General features: G+C 61.5%; 2 protein-coding genes and 1 long non-coding RNA gene across 5 annotated transcripts in view; 1 reads left to right on the forward strand and 2 right to left on the reverse strand.

The window, feature by feature from the left end:
- The window catches only part of Nacc2 (NACC family member 2), a 68,497-nt gene extending 48,429 nt beyond the window's left edge, over window positions 1-20,068 (reverse strand). Inside the window, exon 1 of one of the 2 annotated variants that reach the window (XM_063244172.1) lies at window positions 18,762-20,068. In XM_063244172.1, coding sequence (XP_063100242.1) covers window positions 18,762-19,306 — 545 coding nt within the window. In that variant the 5' untranslated portion in view covers window positions 19,307-20,068. Of the gene's footprint in view, window positions 1-3,198; window positions 3,334-18,761 lie in introns of those variants that run through there. The other variant, XM_003473116.5, reaches the window with a different exon arrangement.
- On the forward strand, window positions 2,069-15,543 carry LOC134474986 (uncharacterized). Its single transcript, XR_010045965.1, has 3 exons — window positions 2,069-2,364; window positions 4,519-4,660; window positions 7,781-15,543. It is a non-coding gene; the product is annotated as an uncharacterized LOC134474986 (long non-coding RNA).
- Window positions 15,552-18,949, reverse strand: Tmem250 (transmembrane protein 250). 2 transcript variants are annotated; one of them, XM_063244174.1, is made up of 3 exons: window positions 18,762-18,901; window positions 17,910-17,987; window positions 15,552-17,605 (listed from the first exon to the last, which is right to left on the reverse strand). In XM_063244174.1, exon 3 carries the CDS (start codon window positions 17,553-17,555, stop codon window positions 17,061-17,063), a length of 495 nt encoding a protein of 164 aa, XP_063100244.1. In that variant the 5' UTR covers window positions 17,556-17,605; window positions 17,910-17,987; window positions 18,762-18,901; the 3' UTR covers window positions 15,552-17,060. The 2 variants fall into 2 exon arrangements, with proteins under 2 accessions (XP_063100244.1, XP_005005156.1); XM_005005099.4 differs by lacking the exon at window positions 17,910-17,987 and having other exon boundaries at window positions 18,762-18,949.
- Window positions 20,069-22,833: the final 2,765 nt, after the last annotated feature.

Below are 22,833 nucleotides of genomic sequence, written 5' to 3' on the forward strand. Positions count from 1 at the left end.
GCGGGAAGTGAGAGGGCGCAGGGAGTGGGCAGGGCCCTCTGCCAGGGCTGTGGTAGGTGGGTAAGAGGAGGTGCTGGAGGCCATGCACAAGGGCCCCTCCTGGCTGCTGGAGGCGGGGACCCCACACTCCGTGGTCTCCGGGGGCCGAGGGCTGGGATGCTGATGGCCTGGCCTGACAGCAGCCATCCAGCCGGACACCTGGGCAGGGCCAGACACATACCGGCCTCTCATTCGTACAAGTGGAGATTTACAAAGTGTCCTTGGGACTCTCCTGAGAGTCCAGGAGATTTTTATTTTCAATCAATAATCATTCCTTGAGGCCTGGCTCTGCCGGATGGGATCCAAAGCTTGGCTCCAGGTCTGGCCACCCTGCAGGCTGCCACCCATCCTCCCCGGAGGCCAGAAAGCCCACCCCTACCCCACCCTGGCCAGCCCACCCCGTGTGAAGCCAGCTGCAGGCCGCTGCTCACCCCGGTGACTATATATGGGCACTTTTAGGCCCCTCAGTCTGGGCCCAGCCCTGCTTCTCAGGCACAGGGGCAGGCACTGGGCGGGCCTGGAGCTGGCGGCCCGTCCATGGCTATGTGCCCTGCTGGATGCCAGGGCCCAAGCAGAAGGGGAACAGAGCAGCCTTCCCACCAGGGCCTGGACCACCTCTAGGGAACAGAAGGCCTCCCCTTGAAGGGTTAGGTGCTGCCATGGACTCAGGGGCTAGCACCCCAACAGCACAGTCCCGCTGGGGCCCCACTTACTACAGCCACTGCAGACGCCCCACTACAGCAGGAGAGGGGGCACTGCCAATGGTCATTCAGCCCAGGAGAACACAACCCTGCTCCCGGCAGCTTAGCCTCCAGCTCCCTTGATCACGCTGGGTGCCCACAGCAGCCTGTGAGCTAACATCTTTCAGACCAGGAGGGTGCATGCTTGGAGGTCCACACCCCACAGGAAAAGGGTAGGACATCCCCAGCCACACACAGCTCTCTATTTGTCCCTCTGCCCACAGCCTGGAGAGCCCTGCACTCAGGTGCCACCTTCAGCCCCAAACTGGTGCCTGGGGGCAGATGAAGCCACAGCTGAGATAGCTCCAAGCAACCCAGTGGCTGCAGGTGACCCAGGATCCATGGCCAGTTGCAGAGCATACTTTGCAAATGACCTCATGGAGAGCTGGCCCAGAGAGCAAGAATTTGCTAAAAAGGAAACAGAGGTCGCCTGGGTCCCTGTTCCATCCCCTGCCACCTCCCTGGGTGTCTGTCCCAGCCTCCTCTTCAGTTAAGGGGAAGGAAACCCGAAGGCTTGGGGTGTGGTGTGGTGGTACCCAGGGCAGGACTGCTCACCCAGGCAGAGCGCACAGCGCCTGGAGAGGGACCGCTGTCCCTGCATGCCTGCCCCATACCAGGAATGTGCCTTGGTGGCGCCTGGCCCCGGGCCCCACCTTCGAGACTGTGGACCTCGGAAACCCACCATGACGCCATGGTGGGACCCCAGGAAGGTCCAGGCTGGGGAGCAGAGCTGGGACGGGGACTCCAGGGAGTGCAAGACAGAAGAGCCACTGGGGTGGAAGGATGGGGATAGGGCCGTGGCTGCAGGTGGTGGCAGGGCTGGTGGGTCAGAGGCCAGGGCACACCCGGTAAGCACGACATGTTGGTGCTTCCATCTCACACATCCTGGACCCAGGACCAAGCCAGAGATGATACCCCTCCCTGTCACCTGGTCGCCAATCAGGTGTGGACCCCCAGCCCAGGCTCAGGACCATTCTCCTTCAAGGGATAATATGGGCTCCATTCCAGGCCAAGAGAACAGAGGTTTGGAGAGTTTTGTCAAAAGTCTCAAACCTCTCACCAGCATGGCGGAGCGGGGCGTCCAAAACTCGACCGATTCCCAGTCCCTGGAGGGGCAGCTAGGTCCCAGGATCCAGGGTGAGGCCTGGGCTCCATGGACGCCTCCTCCCGGCCCATGCCCAGCATGCCCAGCCCTGAGTGTGACACCCAGGCGCTCCCTGGCCCCCGAGAGGTGACAAGTGATAGCTTGTTCCACTTTCTGTGCTAATTCCACCCAGCTGGCTGCGAGGGCAGGGCAGCTGCCGGCTGTCTCGTTTCCCTCACTTGGGCTCTGGCCGCACAGCCTGGATGCAGGAGGAATGCCCTGGGGGCCCCCAGGCCATGCCGCAGGGTCTCCAGACAGCAGGGGGCCACCATCAAGGAGCAAGGTGTTCCAGGCACTCAGGAAGCCTGCCGGACACAGGTGGGGCAGTACATTGGCTACCATACCACAGCAGTGACCCCTCCTGTCCCAGGAGGCCCTGCAGAGCTCCCTGGAAACCCCACCGAGCTGAGGAGCAGAGCAAGAGTCCCCAGGAGCTCACGGGTGAGAGAGCAAGGGGAACACAGGAAGGGGACCAAGGGGTCAAGGAGGATCAGGAGGAAGGGCGGGGCCAGCCCAGGATGGCAGCCCGTGGGGTGGGAGCTAGGGTTAGGGGGCATTGCCCACCTGGCCTTAGGGCTGCTCAGCCCAGCCCCTGCCCTTCCTGGCACTGGACAACTCAGCACAGCACCCACAGCGGGGGCGCCCATGGGGCCAGCTCGGAGATGCTAACAAATGTGCAAGGCCCAGGCGGCTAGGGTGCTGGCCCAGTTCCCAGAGGGGAGCAGCTCACCCCCTTCTAGCATATTTGGCTGCAGAGGGGCTGTGGGGGTCCCGCACCCCAAGAGAGCCGGGAGGAGAAATCAGGACCCCGCGGCCCGGCCTAAGCACAGCGTCCTGGCCACCTGGAGTGCCCAGGACTTCAACTCCAGCGGAGACGCTGACGCCGCCGCCGGGCCAGCCGGGGTCCGGGGTCCTCTGGGGATTGCGGTCCCGAGAAGGGAGGGGCAGGAGGGAGGGACAGGAGCGGTGACCGCGCCCCAAGGAGGGCCCGGGCCGAGGGGAGGGGGAGAGGAGAGGGAAGGGTCCGCCGCGGGGTTGGGGATGGGGTCCCGTCCCGGGCAGGCCGCGGGCGATCTCGAGGGTCCCCCAGAAAGCGGGGTCCCCGAGACGCGCCTCCCCCCGGGCCCTGAGCCCCGATGGGTCCGGCGTCTCCGGCCCAGGACGGCCGCACCCCGCGGCGGCGGCGTCCGGTTGCGCGGGGCGGGCACTGCGGCAGGCGCGGCGGCCAAGTTGGCGGCCCGGCCCGGGAGTTGCGGAAGTGCGGCGGGGCGGTACCTGCGGCGCCGGCCGGTCCCGCGGCGCTGCGGCTCCGCTCGGCCCCGACTCCTCGACCTCGCACCGGGCACCCGCGGCGGGCGGGCGGGGCGGCGGGGCGGCGCCGCGGGCCGTTTAAAGGGACAGCACGCCCGCCGCGCGCGCGCACTCGCCACCCGGTGGCCGGGCCGGGCCGGGCCGGGCCGGGTTGGGCCTGGCGGGACTGGGCGGGGCGCGGAGTGGGCGGGGCAGGGGGCCGAATCGAGAGGGCACCCCCTCCCCGCGGGACCCGAACTGCCGGCTGCGGGCGGCTCATGTTGCCTTCAGGCCCAGTGTGATCCAGGTGCTGACAGCGCCAGGCACCGTGCACCTCCCAGGGGCTCCGGGGCCGTCATGGTGGCCAGGGCACTGGGTTCCAAATAAGCACAAAACTAAAGCCACCTGCGAGCACAGGGGCCCAAAAGTCCTACAGTTGCCCTGCCAGCCTGCAGCCCCAGGAGGGACAGGTCAGGACAGGCCACATGCCCCGGGGTCCTCTCAGGAATTGGGGTAGCAGCAGGTCAGAGGGCATGAGCAAGGTCACCTGGAGAGGGAGGTGGGGCAGGCACAGTGAGCAAGGGGGTTGGGGCAGGTGAGCAGACGCTGGACCCGGACAGTGTGCCCAAGCTCAGTCCGGGTCCCTGGTCCCTGGTGGCCCTGGCCTGAGCTCCAGCGGGCTCTGCAGCTCTGCCTCCAGAAACCCAGTGGGCAGCCTGTGCTGCAGGGGAGGTGGAGACACTGGCCTCAGGCTGAGGCCACCTGCTCCCACAGGTGGAGGAAAGCTCCGAGGGGATGGGCCAGCACAGGTGCCCTTGGGGTTCAAAGCCAGAGGGCTGTCCATGCAGCCTCCCTCTCACCTCCACTGGGCCCCTGGGAAGAGGATCTCAGCTACTCCCCTGCTTCTATCAGGAGGCCAGGCCGGGCAGATAGCTACATGGACCCAGAACCAGTGAGACTGAGCAGGGCCCAACCAACTCCTGGCACATCTGGTTGCTTTTATTTTTACATTTTGTGTGTGTGTGTCAGAAATCAAACTCACGACCTTGTGCTTGCCAGGCAGGCACTTATGCCACTGAGCCGAATCGCGGCCTGTTACTTTTATTTTCTAAATACTAAAGAAATTCTTCTTTTTCTTTTTTTTTTTTTTTTTTTTAAGACAGGGTCTAGCTATGCAGGCCTTAAGTTCTGTGTAGCCAGGCTGACCTCAAACTCACAGCGATCCTCCTGCGTCAGCCTCCCGAGGGTAGGGATACAGACGTGCACCACCACACCCAGATCTTTTCTTTTTTAATGCTGGGCCAGGATGAACCCAAGGCCTGGGGCTGGCAGATGGAGCTGCACCCCCAGCCCCAGATTCTTCCTCCACGAAGGACACTCGGAAGCTCTGAAAATGTTTCCAAAGACAACAGTTCCAGAAAGCTGTTCCCAAGGACACTCAAGCCGGGTATGCATCGGGTGTCTGTGGTCTTGGCCCTAGGTGTGAGCATTCTCAGCGCGCACGGGATCTACTGCATCCCAGGCCAGGCTCTGGGGGCTGAGCCTGGGCACAGGACCTCCTTAATCTTTGCGAGGACTTCAGGTCCTGAGCTCCTTTGTTCCTGCTTTCCAGGTGGGATGAGGTGGGGGAACTCATGAGTTTTGGAAGCAGAACGGTGAGGCTGGCTCCCTGGGCAATGAAGCAGCCACCGGGGAAGGGACTGGAACTGGCTACGGCCTTCAGGGCCCCTCTTCCACCTGCTGGACAGGGCCGAGCACCACTCCTAGGTCCCACCCTTGCCCCGCCTGCATGAGGCTGAGGGTTCTATCTTCAGCATTGCAGAAACCAGAAAAGGACAGAGCAGCCACTGAGGCTCAGGAGCCTTCCCTGGCTAACAGCCAGTCCAGCCCACCCTCCAGCCCAGGCCGGAGCCCCTTTATCCAGCCTGGAAGAGAAGAGGAGGTCACCAGGAACCCCTGCAAACAAGCAGAGGTGGGGTCCAGAGATGGGGCCTGAGTGTGGGGCTGTGGGGCTTGGTGCCCAGCGCTGGAGGAGGCTTACACCTGAGCGGAGCCCGAGCACCCCAGCATTCCTCTCTACTGCCTGAGCCAATCTCCATGGGTGCTGCCACTGCCTCCCAGTCCAGTCACTGACCCCAGTCCTGCCCCCTCCATCTGGGGGCTGCTTCTCCCCTCTGCACTGCACCTGCACCCCACGGGCTTCTGCCTGAACCCGAGGCCCTGTACTCTGCTGCACACAGTCCCATGCAGCCAGGTGACCTTGAGGCGGACCTGGGCCAGCTCCTTGGCTGCTCCCACCTCCAAAGGTGAGATTGGGGCGTCCCTGCTCCTCCTCCAGAGGGCCTCAGTTGGTTCTCTCCACAGCAGGGAAACTGTGCTCGCCCAGCCCCGCGCAGGGCCTCTGGCTCCCATCCAAGGGGTCCTTGTTGGCCCAGTAAAAACACCTACCCCACCAGATGTAGTGACTTAGGGGAACAAAACTCCCACCTACTAGATGTCTGGTACGAGTTCGTGTTCTCTAAAATCGAAGAATGAATTTTAGGAAAAACAATGGTTAAGGGCAGAATATATTTATTGGAAGAAAGAAGTCTTCTGTCTGAGAGAGAAAGAAGGACTTCTGAGTGGGCTGCCATGGACTCTGTCTTTTCCAGGGACTTTTATAGAGCAAAACCATGAGGTTAAGGGCATCCAAGGAGGGGAAAACAAGCAGGGCATGAGGTGGGACAGAACTGTTATCAACCAATAAGATTAATTGCTCAGGTAAAATTGATTAAATCAGGGGCAGATGGGGAAGCAAGTCACATAACAGGCTTAAAGGGCAGTGACTCTTCGTATAGGGGCTGGGGCGGTGCTCCTGGCTTCCTCAAGGTGACCCACACCTACTTAGAATATCAATCCCTGATGCTTATACTGAGGGTGTGGTTGCATTTGTTTTGTCTTTTATCTTGAGCTCTGGCCCCAAGCAGAGGTGCCTGTTTCCTCTAGGTTGCACTCCCCTGGCCTTCTGCACTCCCTACAATATTTCTAACTAACTCAGCTGCCTATAACAATAGTGACCCATGCTTGTGATTCCAGCTACTCTGGAGGCTGAGGTAGGAGGATTCCAAGTCTGAAGCCAGGCTGGGGTGTGTGTAACTCAGTGGTAGACACTTTGCCTGGTACATGGCCACAAGTTCCATCCCCAATAACAAAAAACAAAACAAAAAAAAACCAAACACCTGCCCATACTGGGAAGGATGGAGACATGGTTCCTGCTCCCAGGAGGCTGAGGCAGAGCTGCTGCTAAGGCCCCAGCCGCACGGCACCCCGGTCTCCTGTCCTGGGCAGCCACTCTGGGCCTGGGCTCGAGGAAGCCCTGAGACGGGCTGATGACAATGCCACACTGAAGGCTCAGGACCAGCAGGGATACGGACTCAGCTCCTTCTCTGCCTCTGCCACCCTAAGGTGACATCCACATCTCGGGACCTGCTGTCTTGCAGCGTCGGCTCTGTGGCATTGGGCACAGGGACTGGGACCTCTCCCCATCCCCCATTCCACTGGGCCCCACAAGGACAAACACCAGCTCCCCTCCAGCACTGCTACAGCCACTGGACGCCTGAGACCCTGTACTATGTCAGCCAGCGAGTGCCAGTGTCCATGTCCCTTCCTGTGGGGCCCTCTGTGCCTGAGGCCAGGCCGAGATGGTTACAGTGCCCCTCCTGCCATTTAAGCACTGGGCTTGGTGCCCACTGCTCAGCGGCTGGCCTGGTACAGGGGGAAATGGCCTTTCTGCAGTGCCTGGGGCACAGGTGGCCCCACAGAGCCAGTGAGGATGGACACATGACACCCTCCTGCCAGTGACAGACCACCTGTGTGCCACCCTGCCCTGTTCCCCCCACTTTCTGGCTGTCACCCAGGTGAATGGCTGGGAACCCCAGCCAAGCTGCCCCGCTGTCTCAGGCCCAGTCAGGAGAGTGGGCCAGTCTCGAGTGCCAAGACCCTGTGGCCCAGGTATGGCGGGGCCATGTGCTGCAGGGCAACCTGTGGCTGTGGCCAGCAGGGAGGCCATCACTGCACAGAAGGAGAAAGGAAGATGAGGACCGCCCCCCCATCTGGCCGGTCTCCTGTGGAGCCATAGCCAGAACCTGCTGCTGTCCACAGCCTGCTGCCTGGCTGGGAGCCAGCTGTACACCTGGAGGTGTGGGTGAGCGAATGCCCAGAGGGGACAGGTGTAGCCACACAGCACCTCCCTTGGACGCAGGCGCCACCTCCAGCACGGCCCTTTCGGGATGAGCAGGGCCTGGGCCTGGTGCATGACTCAGATTCGGACCCGGATGCCCAGTGCTCTGTCCTGGCGGGGAGACAGACCTGGGAGAAACTGCCAAGGCTGCCGTTGCAGCACAGGCCTGGCCTCGCAGCACTCCTGGCCGAGGCAGGAGGGTTCCAAGTTTGACCCGAGCCTGGGCAAATCAGTGCCTTAGCAAGGCTTTGTCACAGAACTTTCACAAATGATTATTTAAAAGGAGCTGGGGACGTAGCCCAGTGCCCAGGTTCAATCCCCACTACAGGAAAAATTTTAAAAACGCAGGCAGCCTGTGATGTACATGCCCAGCTCGGGCAAGGCTGGGAAAGGAGAAAACACTGGAGCCACTGCCCAACAAGGACCTGGAGGACCTGGAGAACCTGGAACCCTGTGTGGCACAGCAGCCCCTCACACAGAGCAGATTGACATGCAGCTGGAGCCCCGAGGTGGGTGTGCACCCTGGACTGGGGGGCGGGTGAGGTGCTGTACACAGCTGCCCACAGCAGGGACATCGAGTGCTTAGTGGGGTCTGGGCACTGCTCAGGGAGACCAGCCGGACATGGGACAGTGGCTGTGGATGCCGCCTACGCAAGCCCCAGAGGGTTTCCAGGGCCAGAGTGTCCGTCAGAAGGGGCACACACTCAGGCCAGGCTGGGTACTGCTACGCTGTGGGCAGTGGCTCTGTGCCACAGGACTATGTGCCTGGAGGTGGCCGCGCTGGTGCCAGGTATGTAATGTTTCACTGCCATGCGGGCCCCTGCAGCCTGGATAGAGACACAGGCACCAGCTGGGGCCCCTGGGAGGACAGCAAGCTGTGGGTCCCTGTGTATCTTTCTGGGGTCCACAGGGGTGGGGACAGCTGAGAGGGGACCTGGAGTGGGGCTGGCAGGCAGGGCTGGGGGACATTGGTGCTCTGGGTGGCAGCTGGCCAGGGGCTGGCCCTCAGAGAGGAAGGAAGAGCAGAATACTGCTGCCCAAGTCTCAAGTGTCCAGGGCCCAGCTGACAGGATGGGTGCCCATGACAGGGGCAGTCTTGATGCTGAGGTTCTGGGGGACTAGCATCACCTCGGTCACCACTGCCCCAGATCCAGCTCCCAAAGGCCCTCGGCTGGTCTGAACCTCTTGGTGCCTGGCCAAGCTACTGACCGCTTCCTTCTGGGCAATTTCCATGCCCACAACGTGCCGGTCCCACATGGATGTCCCTGCCTCAGTGGCCGGTACTCTCCCTCCCCTGTACCCTCCCTCCCTCTCCTGTACCCCCTGCACCCCGTGAACAGAGCTCTGGAAACCCCAGCCTCACAGGCCTGTGCTGACCATGGCACACAGCAGCACGCTGGAGTCTGGGAGGTGCCCTGGGCACTGTAGGCTCCCTGCTGGATATCAGCTGTGGCACTGGGCCAAGGGGCACAGGGAGGCTGCTGAAGGCCCTGCAGACCTGGCCCCAAGGAGTGCAGCCATGGGCAGGAGTTGGGCCCTGTGCTGCTCTTCTTGCTGTCACCAGCACAGGACCCAGGTCCCTGTGCACCCGTGGGTCCTGTCAGGCCCTGGTCCCGGGAGGAAGCAAGGCTATGGTTCTTGAGGGTATGGTGGGGCTAAAAAACTTCCCCAGGGCATGGCAGGATGGACAAGGGACAGTAGCCAACAGGGTGACCAGAGGCACCAGGAGAACAACACAGAGACCAGAGATAAGAGGGACAGGCCGACCTGACCTCGGAGTGCCCCTGACCCACCCCGCCCCGCCCTGCTGTGGAGGTGGTGGCACCTGCCAGGGCTCAGGAGCAGATAGCCCAGGACTGTGAGCAGGAAGACTCACCCAGGGAAAGGGGCCTGGTGTGGAGCCCGGAGCACATCTCAGGGTGCCCTGGGGCTGAGGGGTCACAGGGCTGGGGACATCACTAGGGACACAGACACCACGTCCAGGATAGTGGTGTGGGCCGGGCAGTCACCAGCACCACCTGCCTGGACTCTGGGCCAGGGCCACTGTGCTGCCATGGGAACAGAGCCCCGAGGGGAGGAACAGCTGTGTCTACCGCTCTAGGACTCCATCCTACCTGGCGCTCAAGGTGACATGTGGAAGGAACCAGCTCTCCCGCTCACCCTGCAAGCCAGGGCTCCTATGGGGTACATGAGCAGGTGCACCCCAACACAGCCCCAGAGAGGCTGGGAGGTCTTTGGATGCTTTTATACACAGCTGAAGGACAGATGGGCATCGGGGGACACTGCCGACCCTGTAAACTGCTGCACTTCCCGCCCTGGGCAGAAATGCTCCTTTTTATTGTTGATTCACTGCACAAGGACCAGGGCGGGCTGTCCACCTGGTCAGCTCCTGCCCATCTGTTCAAGCATAGGTGCCTGGTACTAGTACTGCCCAGCTGTCAAGGGGGCCCTGGGGCTCAGGGGCTAGGGGCCCGGGGGCACAGGCATGGAGCGAGGGTCCCTCACCACCCACTCTGGCTCATAGATCCCCCTAGGCAGCTAGGTCCCCCTGGCCCTCTCCTCCTGCCTCAGCTGTAACCAAAGGGTAGAGTCTGAGGTCAGCACTGGGAGCCCTGCTGCCATGGTGGTCCTTGTTCCACCCTCCGCCCCCAGGCGAGAGCTGGGTGTACACTGCCACAGGCTCAGCCAGAGCCCAGGTCTGCCATGAACAGAAGGCCACAGAGCCTGGTTCAGAGGGAGGTGGCAGCGCACACGTGAGCTGCAGCCATTGGTGGGTGCCTCACCAGGCAAGCCTGGGCCCCTTTCGCAGAAGAAACTGGGTGAGTATTTTGGTTTTCTGAGAACATCTGCAGAGCCTGTGACTTCCCTGGCTGGGAACTAGGGCAGCACTGTTTTGGTCTCTGCTCGCTTCCCCGTTCAGATCGGACACTCATCTTCTTCCTCTTTTGTCCTAAATTTCACTCTGCTGTTCAGTGCAGCTGTGCAGCAGCTGCTGAGGTCTCCTCCTCCTGAAAAGGCTGAGGGTCACCGGCTGCTGCAGTTTACTTCCTCCCAGAGAGAGCACGGAGGCTCAGCCGCGTCCTGTCCAGGTGGACACCCAGTGAGAGGGACTTTCTGGCAGTGTCCGTGGCTCGGGAACATGGGTGAGACAAGGGAAAGGACCTCGGGACGAGTGCTGGGGCCTCCTTTCCCAGAAAGGCAAGCGGCATGCCAGGCTCCGGGGCCAGCAGGGAGGCACCTTTGCACCACACTAGACGTCCTGGAGTGGAACTGCCCATGGAACATCCCACCACCAATGCCTGGGGAGGGGTGATCAGCAGCTCCGCCCTACTGGGCCTACAGCCCAGCCTGGTACCTTCCCCGAGAGCCTGGCAGTGCTGCCGGGAGGAATGGAGGTGCTGGTCCTTGGTCTCCACCAGCCCTGGGCACTGGACATGCAGGGAGCCTCTCCTCACCCCAGTCCCAGACACGCCCCGTGTCCAACTGCAGCTCTGCCTGAGCCGCGGGTGCAGGCCTGCCTCCCTTCCCTGCTGTCCACTGGGCAGGCTGGCCCCAGGCTGGCCTCACCATCATCAGCCTGGCTGCAGGCTCTGGAAGGCAATGTTGGCCCTTGCTTTTGGAGAGTGATATGGTGCCCCCAGCCCCCTTCTGGCTTGGACAACACAAAAGCAGAAACAGGACTGTGAACAGTGTGTGACCACACACACCACACGATTTGCACACACTCACACGCACACACACAGGTGCTGGGATGAGGGTCACCCTGGCCACAGCCCCCTGAGTCACACCATGAGCAGCAGCCGGTGCCGGGCCAGCTGGGGACGCACCATTGAGGGAGATAATGGTGCATGTACATTAGGACGCCCGGTGCATTAGGGAGCCGAGAGGCAGGGTTAGCGCAGCACGATTTGCAAAACACACAAATAATTCATGTTGCCATGACGTCATGGCGCTGTTGTCAGTAATGAATTCACACAACACCGGGTTTACATCACATGGCTCCCACCTGGGCCAGGAGTGGGCAGTCACTGGCACAGAGACCCCGGGGCTTGAGGGAGCCTGGCCAGGTCCCAGCAATTTCTCAAGAGAGGCATTCACTCCTGTCAGGAGAGCAGCTGGCTGCCAGAGTGGGCTGGTCAGGGAGGGTCAGAGGGTACTGAGCCCAGGGACAGAGCCCAAGGTGACATGGGCTCCCTGCAGCACTATCCACGGCCCCCAGTCACCCAGAGTCTGGCTGGCCAGGGCCCAAGTGCTGGTCTTGTTGCCAAGCCTTGAAGACCAGTCCTTGGTGCCAGACCTCAGAAGGGCAAAGGTCACCCTTCGTGGGTATCCGATGCAAAACCGGAACCGGAACCTCTTCTGAGTCCGCCAGCTGGAGCCACATTCCTGCATCCCAGACTGAGGGCCATCTGTCACTGGCATCAGTCATCTGTCTGGAGGGGGCAGACCCCCAGCTAGAGTGGCACTGATGCAGCCATGCCTGCCTTGCTGGGCTGAGTCCATCCCCTGCTGCCACAAAGCAGGTCCAGCGTCTCCCAGGGTCATGCCGGCCGGCCAGCCTGGACTTAATCAATCTGTGTATGAATATTCATATGGCATGCAGCAGGAGAGCATTCATTTCTGAGAAAGCAGGAAGAACACAGTCCTCGTTTGAGGAATGAGCGTCCATTCTCGGCTGACTCGCTGGGCTCCATGTTGGGTGCCCAGGGCAGAACCTCACCCTCTGCCTATGACAGCTTTAGCCTCCTGCTTCCTCTGCAGCAGTGCCCTGACCTTAGAGCCACCTTTGCCCGCCATCTCCTTCCTCAAGCCTCCGGCCTGCTCTTCCTCTACCTTTCCCACAGGGCTTCAGCACCCACAGGTCCCTTGGCCTTCCCACACCTTTGGAGACCCCAAGGACACTGCCTTGGCTTGTGAAGCAGCCTATGGAGCTGACCTTTCCTGTCCCAGGGCCCCACCGGTTCCCTTGCTGCATCCAGGTAGCATCAACCCTGCCCACGGCCAGACAAGGCCACATGGCCAGGCACTGGGAGATCAGCATCTCTGGCTGCCTGTGCACAGGAGTCCACAGCCCCTAACCCTGGGCCAATGGTGTGATCAGCATGGGACATGGCCAAGCTGGCCCTCACGGATGTCACTCCCCAACTCTGGTCAGGACGGCAGGTGGCCACAGCTGGTCGAGACAGAGATGGGCACACGCACAATCTCTGCCTGGCCTGGGGCTACCGGGAGACTCTAGCTGAGGTGTTGTGGGGGTGAGGTGGGCAGCCACCGGCTGTGGCTCAGGACTCAACCATGTTTGGGGGGGGCCGAGGGCAGCCAGAGCTCAGGCTGCAACAGTGGCATTGCCCACCCCATGTCCGCCTTAACCGAGGCTGCTCTCCTGCCTGCCAGGCTCGTTTGCCACCCAGCCCCAGGCGCGGTGCAGACTGCACACCTCGAGCCACACTACCCTGCAAGGCCCCGGGTGATACAGCTGCCAGCAGCCTGGGCACGCTGCCCAGCTGGGCGGGGGAGGGGCTGCCTGAGTGCTGAATCAGCTGCTCCCTCCCTGCTCTGCTCCTGCCTGCAGCGGCTGGGCAGTGAGGATGCTGCTGGGTGGGGGTGGCTCCCCCTTTTGGGAACTATGGGAGCCGAGCCAGGCTGCTGGGGATTTCTGGAAAGTGGGTCCTGCCGTGCTCTGGCTGGAAATGCTGCTTCTCCAGAATGGTGTGGGCCCAAGGTTGGGTGAGGATCCTCCCTGGGCAGGCCTGGGTGGAGAGGGACCCTTCTCGCAAAAATCCCAAAAAGGGAGAGGGGCGGGGTGCACTGGTGCTGCAGAGCCTGCAGGCCCCCCCCCACACCTTGCAAGCGCTGAGTCAGCACTAGGAGGTGCCCCGCACCCTCATGCTGCATGGCAGGGACGGGGCCTTACCAAGGTCAGGGAGCCTGGGCACCACGCCAGGCTCTGGTCGCTGGCCTCACTGGCCTTCCCAGGGGGGCTATCAGACCCCTCCCCCTGGCCTTTGCCCTGCCACCCCTTCCCCTTGGCTGCCATTGAGCAGCAAGGGCACGGCCTGTCAGAGTGCCTGTGTATGCACATGTATGTGTGCTTTGGGTCTGGCCCCTGTGGCCACCTTTCTACCTGGTGCCCAGAGCAGGTGGCAGCCTGGCATCCTTCTTGGCTTCACTCGCCCTCTGCTGACTCCAGCTTTCCCTTCACCAGTGGAGACCTGCACCCTCTTGGGGCCCTGCCAGAGGGATGCCCTGTGTGGTGGGTCGCTCCATGAAGCCAGCACCAAGTGGCCCCTCCCTGTGTGACTCTTCCATTGGCTCTGCCCTGGGACACCCCCAGGGCTCCCACTTCTCCCCAACCCTCCCCCACTGCCACCCTTCCCCACTCTCCAGGAGGCTGGCTGAGTGCCCGGCTCAGCTCCTAAACCCCCCTGCCTTACCCACCACAGCTGCCCAGCCTGTCCCCTGGGGTCCTCCTCCTTCCCTTCCCAGCATGCGCTGGGTGGCTGGCAGCCCCACTCTCCCCACTGCACTCCCTCGGCTTGGCCCTGGAAGTCGCCTGCGGCATCACTGGGCCTTTACCTACCTCTCTGGCAGCCTGGCTGGTGGGGGTGAGGTCAGCTGAGTGAACAGCCACTAGGTCAGGGTCTCTGCGTGCTGCCTCTGGGGCAGCTCCCTACAGCATGGCTGCCCAGCAGGCCTCAGCTCCTCCTGGCCTCAGCTCCTCTGAGTCCTCCAGAAGGTTCTAAGAGCCACAGGCTGGCCACCAAGTGGGCATTAGAGTGGTGTGGCCTGCTGCGGCACAGCTGTACCTGGGTCTCTGTGCCACCCAGATACCGAAGCCCCAACCACTACCTCCAGCACCACCCAAAAGAGTGCCAGACTTCAGGCAAAGAGTCCAGGCCATCTCCAAGCATCCCTGGCACAGCTCCACGTGTCATCTGGCCTTGGGAGAACAGCGCAATGACCAGAACGCACTTCCAGTTACGGTGCAGAGAGAGGCAGCCCTATAGGCCCAAGCCCTGGGGTGGCCTCCCTGCCACTGAAGGCCATATCATGCCACCCTCATCCAAACCCAGCCGCAGGAGGTGCCTTGTCTGGGACCTTGGTCCCCCTGGGTCTGGCTGGACACAGCTACATGCTCTAGGGACAGTGTGGACATGCATCAGCGCAGAGGTGGCTGGACAGGGAGCAGCGACAGCACGCCAGCCCATAGGCAGCCTGACAGCAGAGGGCCTGGGTCTACTCCTCAGCCTTGTAAACAACGCAAACAACAGAGGATGCTGCAGATCTGGGAAGATGAGGCAGGCCCCAGGGTGCTCCTGGGAGGTGGGCATCCCCTGGGGCACAGCCACCGTCACACAGGCAGGCTGCAGTCTGTACATGGGCAGGGTCACTGAGCTGCCACCTCAGGGCCTTCTTCCCCTGGCTGACAGCAGCACTTGCCAGCCTTAGTCCTGGTCCCTTCTCAGTGCCTGGCTGCCCAGAGCAGAGGCTCAGTTCCGACTCATCAGAACATCCGAAGGGCTGGGACAGAGCCCAGGGTGCAGCCCAGATCTAGTGGACTGGAGTTTGTAGCCAGCACCACACCCGCGGACCCAGAGGATAAACAGACCTATAGAGTTCAGTTTTACCCAAGACCAGCAGCAATGGCTAGGCAGCATCGTGGCACTGTGACAGATCTGCGTTTCTTCTCAGCGACTTTTTCTGGCTGAAACTATCATTTGTGTTGTGTCCCTAGAGGTCTCTGTGAAAGAGGAGACACGGGAACTGCCCTGCGCAGGAGCCAGAGGGGGAAGGAGCTGCCTCAGGAGGAGCCCGCTGTGTACACAGGTGCTGCCCTAGCTCCCAACCGCCCCTGGTTAACCGGGAACATGCCTGTGGTTCTCTTTCATCGCTAGGTGCCCCTGCTGTCCCTGACAAAAAGGTACTGAAAACAAGCTGGCAGCCATGGCCCTGGTCCCCCAGGGGCCACAGGCCCGCAGGTCTCCCCCTCCAATACTGTGATTGGCTGCTTTTAAGAAACATCCCAACTTTGTGGAGAAAAACAGGTTTCTGTAGCTTTTTTGGTTGGTGATTATACCCTTAAAGGAGTACAGATTGTAAACTGCAAGTAATCACTGGGTCAACGTATTAAAAAAATAGGTTTAATGCAGGTATTTCATCTCATAAAGAATTCAACAGGCACTCGGGACACGGGCAGCTGGGTGTGCAGCATGGCAAGGTCCTTGTCCACGTTTGAGGTGGCCCACCCCTCCCACCACTGGTGCCTGGCGCCCCTGCTGTCACCCACCTAAGGGGGCTCTCTGGTAGCTCTGAGCAACCAGTCAATTAATGCAAAACAAAGCTGCTTTGAGGGAAGAGCGGGAATTAGTGCAAAAGATTCTCTGCAGCGACAAGCGGGGGTCCACTGGGGAGCTCCTTGCCTGCCCCTCCTGGGGGAAACCAGACAGACCCTCTGCAACAGGACCTCCCACTGGGAGAAGCCAAGCGGAAAGGGAGGAGTGGTTACAGCCAGGCAGGGTTTGCCATCCTGCCTGCTCTGGAGTTTTCTAGGTTTCTCTTCGGTGGGTAAATTTGTCCTCATAGATCCCTTGCCTCTAGTCTGCCTGGCAGGGCAGGGTTAAAGGGGCCACTGCCCATGCCCTGGCGTCGAGTAACAATCTGGGGCGAAGCAAGGCTTGGCCAACTTGCCATTCTTGGGACTGACCTGGTGTTCTCACTCTGGTGTCACCACTCTGAGCTCTCCCCAACCGGTAAGCTGTGCTGGCCACCACAGCTCGGGATCCCAGTCCTTACCGGCTGGTGAGCGGGTCCCTACCCAGGATGCTCTGGCAGTGGACAGAGAACGGCAGTCCTCCCAGAAGTCCACTGCACATGTACCTGGCAGGCCCCTTTAGCGTATGCCTAGGCCTACCAGGTTGGGCCTAGTTGGACCCTTGACATCATTCAAGACAGGTGGGATCACCCTGGATCCTCAAACAGGGAGACTGGAACCACCCACCAGTGAGAAAGAGGGGGCTCCCAGGAAGCCCACATGTGCAGACTTACAGTGCAGGCCTGACTCCAGGCGAAGGTGATAGAGCTGCTTGGGTGGGGCTGGCACCTGACTCCCTCATCCCCCTGGGCTGGCCCTGCAGGTTCCTGCAGCAGCAAACTGCAGTGGCCCTGAGGCCCAGCCTGGGGTTCAGGAGCCACACGGCCCCCCAGGGAGACAGACAAAGGAGGGTGGTCTGTGCCTGGGCCAGACACCATGTGGCAGTGCAGTGTCACTAGTGGAGCCTGACCATCCCTGAGGCTGTGGCTGAGATCAGGGGTGCACAGGAAGGGGTATGCATTGAAGGGACCCCTGCAGATCTATTCCTGTACCTCTCCTTGTCCATGGTCTCAAAACACAGACTGGACAGAAGAGCCACCCTAAAGGACAACAGAACAGTGCAATGCAGAGGAGAAGAGGCCAGGGAGGCGGTGGCTGGGGGAGGGTGGACAGACAGGCGGTGTAGTCTCAGCCCTTTTTGCTCCTGGGAGGGAGTGTGTGCTGCAGACCTGCTTGCTGGATGGGGCAGACACTGACCCCAACAGAAGAGCTGCGGCTGGACAGAGCCGAATAAGCCCGGCACCGGGCCAAGGCACCTCACATGTCCACAAAGACCATGAAGCACCAGCCCAGGCCCCCAACCAGTAGCATGGTCACATGGATGCCATAGATGAGCAGCTCATTCATCAGGCGGAAGTCCACACGCCGGCGGCCCAGCAGCAGCAGCAGCACGGACAGCTTCAGCTGGAAGCGCAGCAGCACACGCACGCCCAGGTACTGCAGGCAGAAGAGCGCAGCCAGCGCACCCCAGAGCGCCGCGGTGAACAGACTGCAGCTGAAGTACAGCAGGAAGCGGATGAAGCCGTACAGCCAGCGCGTCTTCACGTACACATCAAAGTTGTTGTACTTGGTGCGTACCAGGTGGGAGGCACGCACAGGCCCGCAGGCGGCGTGCAGGCAGGTAGTGTGCGGGCCATGGAAGGAGCGCACCCGCCTCGGGATGGGCATCACCGGCATTGGACCCGGTGGCAGCAAGGGCACTAGCTCACAGTGGCTGTGCAGTGTCCTGGCGGCGATCAGCGTAGGTGTCATGGGCGCCTAGGCCTGGGAGATTGCAGCTGGGGCTTGGGGCAAGTGTCGGCCTGTGGGGAGGGGCAAGGAGAGGGCCAGGTCAGTCCCAATGCACCATGAGGGCAACCTTCCCACAGCAGGGGCCCGGGACGAGGGGTGGGAGGTGCAAACCAGGCTCGGCAGTTCCAAACCCTCCCAGGGATGCTTACAGGGGACCCCCAAGGTGAAAGCCACAAGTTTCATGGTGCTGGGGGTGAGGGCAGCTGGGACAGGGGCCCCATGGTCAGCAGCACTGACCTCCTGGGGGCAGTCAATGTCCAAACCAACTAGGTTTCAAGAAGCAGTACTGCCATTAGCAGACTCTTCCCTGCTCACCCTTGGAGTTCTGACTGTGCTCATGGCTGTCCAAGACACTCGGGTTTTATCCAGGGACAACAGTGTTTGAAGGACACCCTATAAAGAACCAGGACTGAAAGGAGTGGCAGGTGGTGGCCTGAAGCCTGGTGCTGCCATTTCCTAGGCATGACCTTGGGCGGGTTGCCTGGTCCCTCCCTGACTGCTCCTGCTCGGTACAAAACACTACACTCCCGAGTCTGCCTGCAGGGGGAACACCTGCAGGGGTGCCATGGCAAGACACAGAGTTGGGTCTCAGGGGCAGGCAGCCTGCCACAGGACCTCAGCAGAGCCTTCAGACTCAACCACTTAAGACAAAACAGCACACAGCATCTGTTTTCACCGGCGTGCCATCTACAGCTAGTCAAAGCGATGTGGAGATGGAAACAAACGAGAACGTTCAGCGTTAATGAGATAGGGACACGAAAGCTGGTAACAGCGCTGGGGGTTATGGCCCAGCGGTCTGGCCGTCAGATGGACTTTGGTCCAGCTCCCCCTCCCGGCCGAGGTCTGAGCAAATGGCGGCGCGAGGCGGCGGCGGCGTGGGCAGAGCCCACAGCGCGCATCGCGGACGCTGGGAAGCTGGGGTCGCCCGGCAGCTGGGATCGCCAGTAGGGTGCTGCTCCAGCGCGGCGACAGGTGCTCTAGAGGTCAGCGCTGGGGCCGCGTGCCCGCCCCGGCGCGCGACAGAACCCTCGGCCGCCGTTCCCGACCCCGCGTTCCTGGCCACCTGCCCCGAGCGCCTGCAGCGCCACTTCCGGGTGCCGCGCGGCCCGTTGCCCTGGAGACCGCCCCGGGCCCGCAGCCGCCCCCGCCCGCCAAACCGCCGCTCACCCGCTGCCTTCTCTGCGGCGGAGCCGGCGTCCCGGACCACGCGACAGGCCAGCAGCGCTGGGGACCGGGCTTGAGGGCGCCCCTGTCCCCTGGGGTTCCGAGAGCGGGGCGGCCGCATGCTGTTCAGGGATTGGGGCGACGGCGCGGCCCTTCACGCACCCCTGACTGGGGCGGCTTGAAGGAAAGGCTGCGCCCAGGGCAAGCTGCCGGAGGCGTTTGGCCCAGCATGGGAGCCGTAGCGCCGTCCCTCTGCGGCCACCGTAGAGCGGACTTACTCCCCCTCTGCCCCCGCTCCACCGCGGAGTCCACAGCGCTTGTCTCGGGCCCGAGCGGAACGTCCTGGAAGTTGACGCTGCTGTGGGGGCGCGCGCGTGCGCGCGCCTCGAACGTCCCGTGACGTCATCGCTCACTGACCTCGCGGGCTCAGCCTCTTGTTCTATGCGGGCGCAGGGGGGCACTAGCGCGAACCCAGGGAGCCCCGCTTCTGCGCACTCGTCGCCGAGCCCGCCCCACCTCCGCGTGCGGAAGTACTTGTGCCGGTCCATGAGCGGGCCCTAGAGTTTCTCCAGCCCCGAACGCTGGACTCTGGTCCCTGCACGCCACAGTTCTGCCACCTGGAGCTGGGGCCTTGCCAACCCCAGGAGAGGCGGGCAGGGCGGGGGAGGCTGTGCCCAGCCAGGACTCTGCGTCCTCCTCTTCGGGGTGGATGCGCACGTGTGAACGCCGCAGCAGCGAGGAGCGTCCCCCCCTCTGCGATCTCGGTCGCTGTGTCCCCGAGTCCCTCTCGTGGGGCTGAGTCAGCGGCACTCGCCGGGGTGGGGACTGTACGGAGCAGGTGGCATTTGTCGGGACTGCAAACTGACAGTCGCCTGGCGCCACCTGCAGAGACAGTCTATGCTGTGCCAAAGACTAGGGGCACTGGCTGGCGCCCTGGAGAGGCCTCTGTATGTCCGGGAGCAGAATTGCTCTAAATCTGACCCAGGGGTCCACCAAGCTGACAGCACCTTCTGCCCGGCCAGCCCAAGAACCACTGCTCACCTGGCCTTTGTCCCGTGTGGAGAGAACACAGCCCGGCCTCCGCTGTGAGCAGCTTTGCACCCACCCCATCCACCTACCCGCGTTGTCTAGGGAGTGCAGGACTGACTGCCGGGTCCGGTCAAGGCTTTTTCTTTCTTCTATGCTAGGTGACAGACACACTGCCACTGAGCTGCATCCAAGCCCCCCACGGTCATTTGTGAACTGACTTGTCCTTGGGGAACCCAAGTGTGACTTTAGACTCAGGGACACCCCCACTGTACCCCACCCCCGACTATGGCTGTCTCAGGGCCTGTGATGAGCCAGCAAGTGGGACAAGGCACAGGGAGCCCAGTCCTGGGCCTTTGTGTGCGATCACTGTGCCTCTCCTCCCTGCCAAGGGAGAGACCAGCCCACGGCCCTCCTCCTGCTCTCATCACCTTTGTGGCTGCTGGAGCCACAGAATGAGGCCTGAGAGATGCCACCATGCTGTTTCTCAGGGCAGTACCCACGTTGGCCTTCTGGACATTGCCTCTTGGTGCCCAGTGCCATACAGTGTATAGGAAACTTCAAGGGCAGCCACATGCAGACTCCTGTGGACACTCTCCCAGCCAGGAAGTAAAGAAGCCTTGAATTGAAGGGTGCCTCCCGGGCAGGAAAGGAGAGAGAACCCCTGTGGGGGCCTGAGGATATGCTGCCATTTGTGCCCCCATGTGTGGGCATCTGTAGAATAGTTTGGATGGGAAGAGAAATGATTTTTAATCTCCAGTCTTGACTCTGATTGTACAATGAACGAAGCCAGAGCCTCTGGCAGCTGGTGTGTGTGCCACCTCCCTGCCCAGCAGGTACCAGTAGTGGTCGGGTACACTGCAGGCCCGTGCACACTGCCATGATGGCTGATTCCCTGTGCCCCTTGGTGACAGAACCCCAGCCTGCAGGCATGGCAGCATGGCCTGCTGTGAGATCCTGGGTCTCCAGTCCCCACAGAGAGTCTTCCTAACCCCAGGGAGGTGCCCTTCTGTATGTCCCAGGCCAGGCCTGGAGTTCACTAGTGGACATCACAGGTGGCATTGTGGAGAGCAGCTGAGAGTGGGTGCTCAGATCCAGAGGCCTGCACTCCTGGCTATGGGCAGAGTCTCAGTCCATCAGGCCATTTCTCTTCTGCAAGGCAGGGTCAGGATGCACAGGCCTGGGGGAGGGGCTGCAGAACTCACATGGATGGTACAGGAGAAGCTGGGGGAGGTGTAGAACTGCCCAGGTGGCCTCCCACTGTGCCTGCTCCAGGATGTCCCTTGCATACTGCCCAGGGTCAACCTGTGTGGTAGAGAAACAGAATGACCTCATGCTAGGTCATAAAACACCTTGTGGCTTCTGCCTCCTACGTCTGGGCTCTGTTACAGATGTCAAGTAAGCCCATGATGGCTGCCACGTTGGGAGGACATGCAGGGGGCCCAAGGAGTGATGAGCCGAATGGGAAGTGGGGTCCCTAGTCCCATCCAGGTCTTCACAGGACCACTGCTCAGAACAGACGCAGACCAGATGCCTAGTGGCTGCAGCTCCTGACCCAGAACCAGAATGCAAAAGGGCTTATGGCCTGAGTTGTGTTCCCAAGTTCATGTGAGGACTCTCCACCCCCTAGGACCTCAGTGGTGACTGGGATTGGAGAAGAGTCTTTAAATTTTAATGTAGCTGGGCTGGGGATTTAGCTTAGTGGCATAAGAGCCTGCCCTGGCAAGTGCAAAGTCGTAAGTTCGATCCCCAGTACCAAAAAAAGAAAAATTTTAATGTAGCTGGGGATTTAGCTCAGAAGCATAAGCCCCTGTCTGGCAAGCTCCAGGTTGTGAGTTTGATCCTGGGTACAAAAAAAAAAAAAAAAAGTAAAATGGAGTAACTGGAATGGGCCTGAACCCAGCACAGCTGGACATTAGGACACAGGCACAGGGGATGGCCATGTGAGGACTTGGGAAGGATGGTATCTCCCAGCTGAGGAGAGGCTTGGGAGGAGCTGACCCTGCATTCCCTGACCTCAGCCTGAGACCTCCAGGACTGAGAGGAAGTGACCACAACCCCATTGCATGTGGCACCCTGCTGTAGCCATCCAAGCAGGTTGATGCCGGTGCAGTTGCTGCCTTCTGGGGTGGTGAAATTCACTGAGCAGGTGATCACACGTGTGTGGGGCAGTCCTTGGGGTGTGGTGTATGCTGGTACCCAGGAGGACCAGTCTCCACAGCCTGTGCTGCTCCTGTCCCCCTGCAGGGGCTCAGAGTGGGCAGTCACTGGCTCAAGGTCAATGTCATCCCGGTTGTAAGGGGCTGGGACCTGGAGCAGGGTCCTCTGTGCCTTGCCAGCCTGAACACAAGCCAGGGAGATGGGCACCATCCAGCCCTGCCTCTCCCCCCATGTCCTCTCCGGCCCACGCTCACTCTCCCTGTCTTTCTGCTGCTCCATCACTCCTGGGCTGCTCTTTCCTTGTCCCTGTCTCTGCTCTGAAGCTCCCAGGGCAGAGCTGCCGCTGTTTTCTGCCATGCCAGCACCCACTGGGTGGTGGTTACATTGCTGCCTCCTGCTGAGTGCTCCTCTGGTGGCCCAAGGGCTTTGGAGCTTCCAGCCTCAGCCTGGGGCAGACTCAGCCCACAGGAGGGACAGGCATCAGGGACCCACCGGGGGCACAGTCCCTACCTCCTCTCCCAGCAGCAAGAGGCAGCGCTCAGGTTGGGATCAGGGACTACACCTCCCCAGGCTCGGGTGCGGCTTGGCAGTGAGCACCTGCCGAGCCTGCTCACAGCCCTGGAGACTGACATGACAGCCTGTGTGTGCTGCCGCAGAAGCTGCCATGGATGAATGCCTTGTCGCAAATCGAAAGTTCCCACTGCCACCAGGGTGGGCCACACACTAGGCTGGTAGCCAGAGACCCGGGAAGGAGTGGCCACTTGCCCATATTGGTGGCAGCCACAGTCCTTCAGGGCAGCAGGCTCTAGGTGCTCAGTGGCCCCACCCTCCTGAAACCCGGACCCAGACCATGCAGGGCACCTGCAGGCTGTGTCCAAGGTCAGGGCTC

Source organism: Cavia porcellus, unplaced genomic scaffold (assembly GCF_034190915.1).
Source record: "Cavia porcellus strain 051 isolate PalLab524CR breed Dunkin Hartley unplaced genomic scaffold, mCavPor4.1 scaffold_49, whole genome shotgun sequence".
Lineage (NCBI taxonomy): Eukaryota > Metazoa > Chordata > Mammalia > Rodentia > Caviidae > Cavia > Cavia porcellus.

Excerpts from the sequence above, each read along its gene's own strand:
- Tmem250 (XM_005005099.4), bottom strand. The coding sequence starts at position 17,555 with ATGACACCTACGCTGATCGCCGCCAGGACACTGCACAGCCACTGTGAG.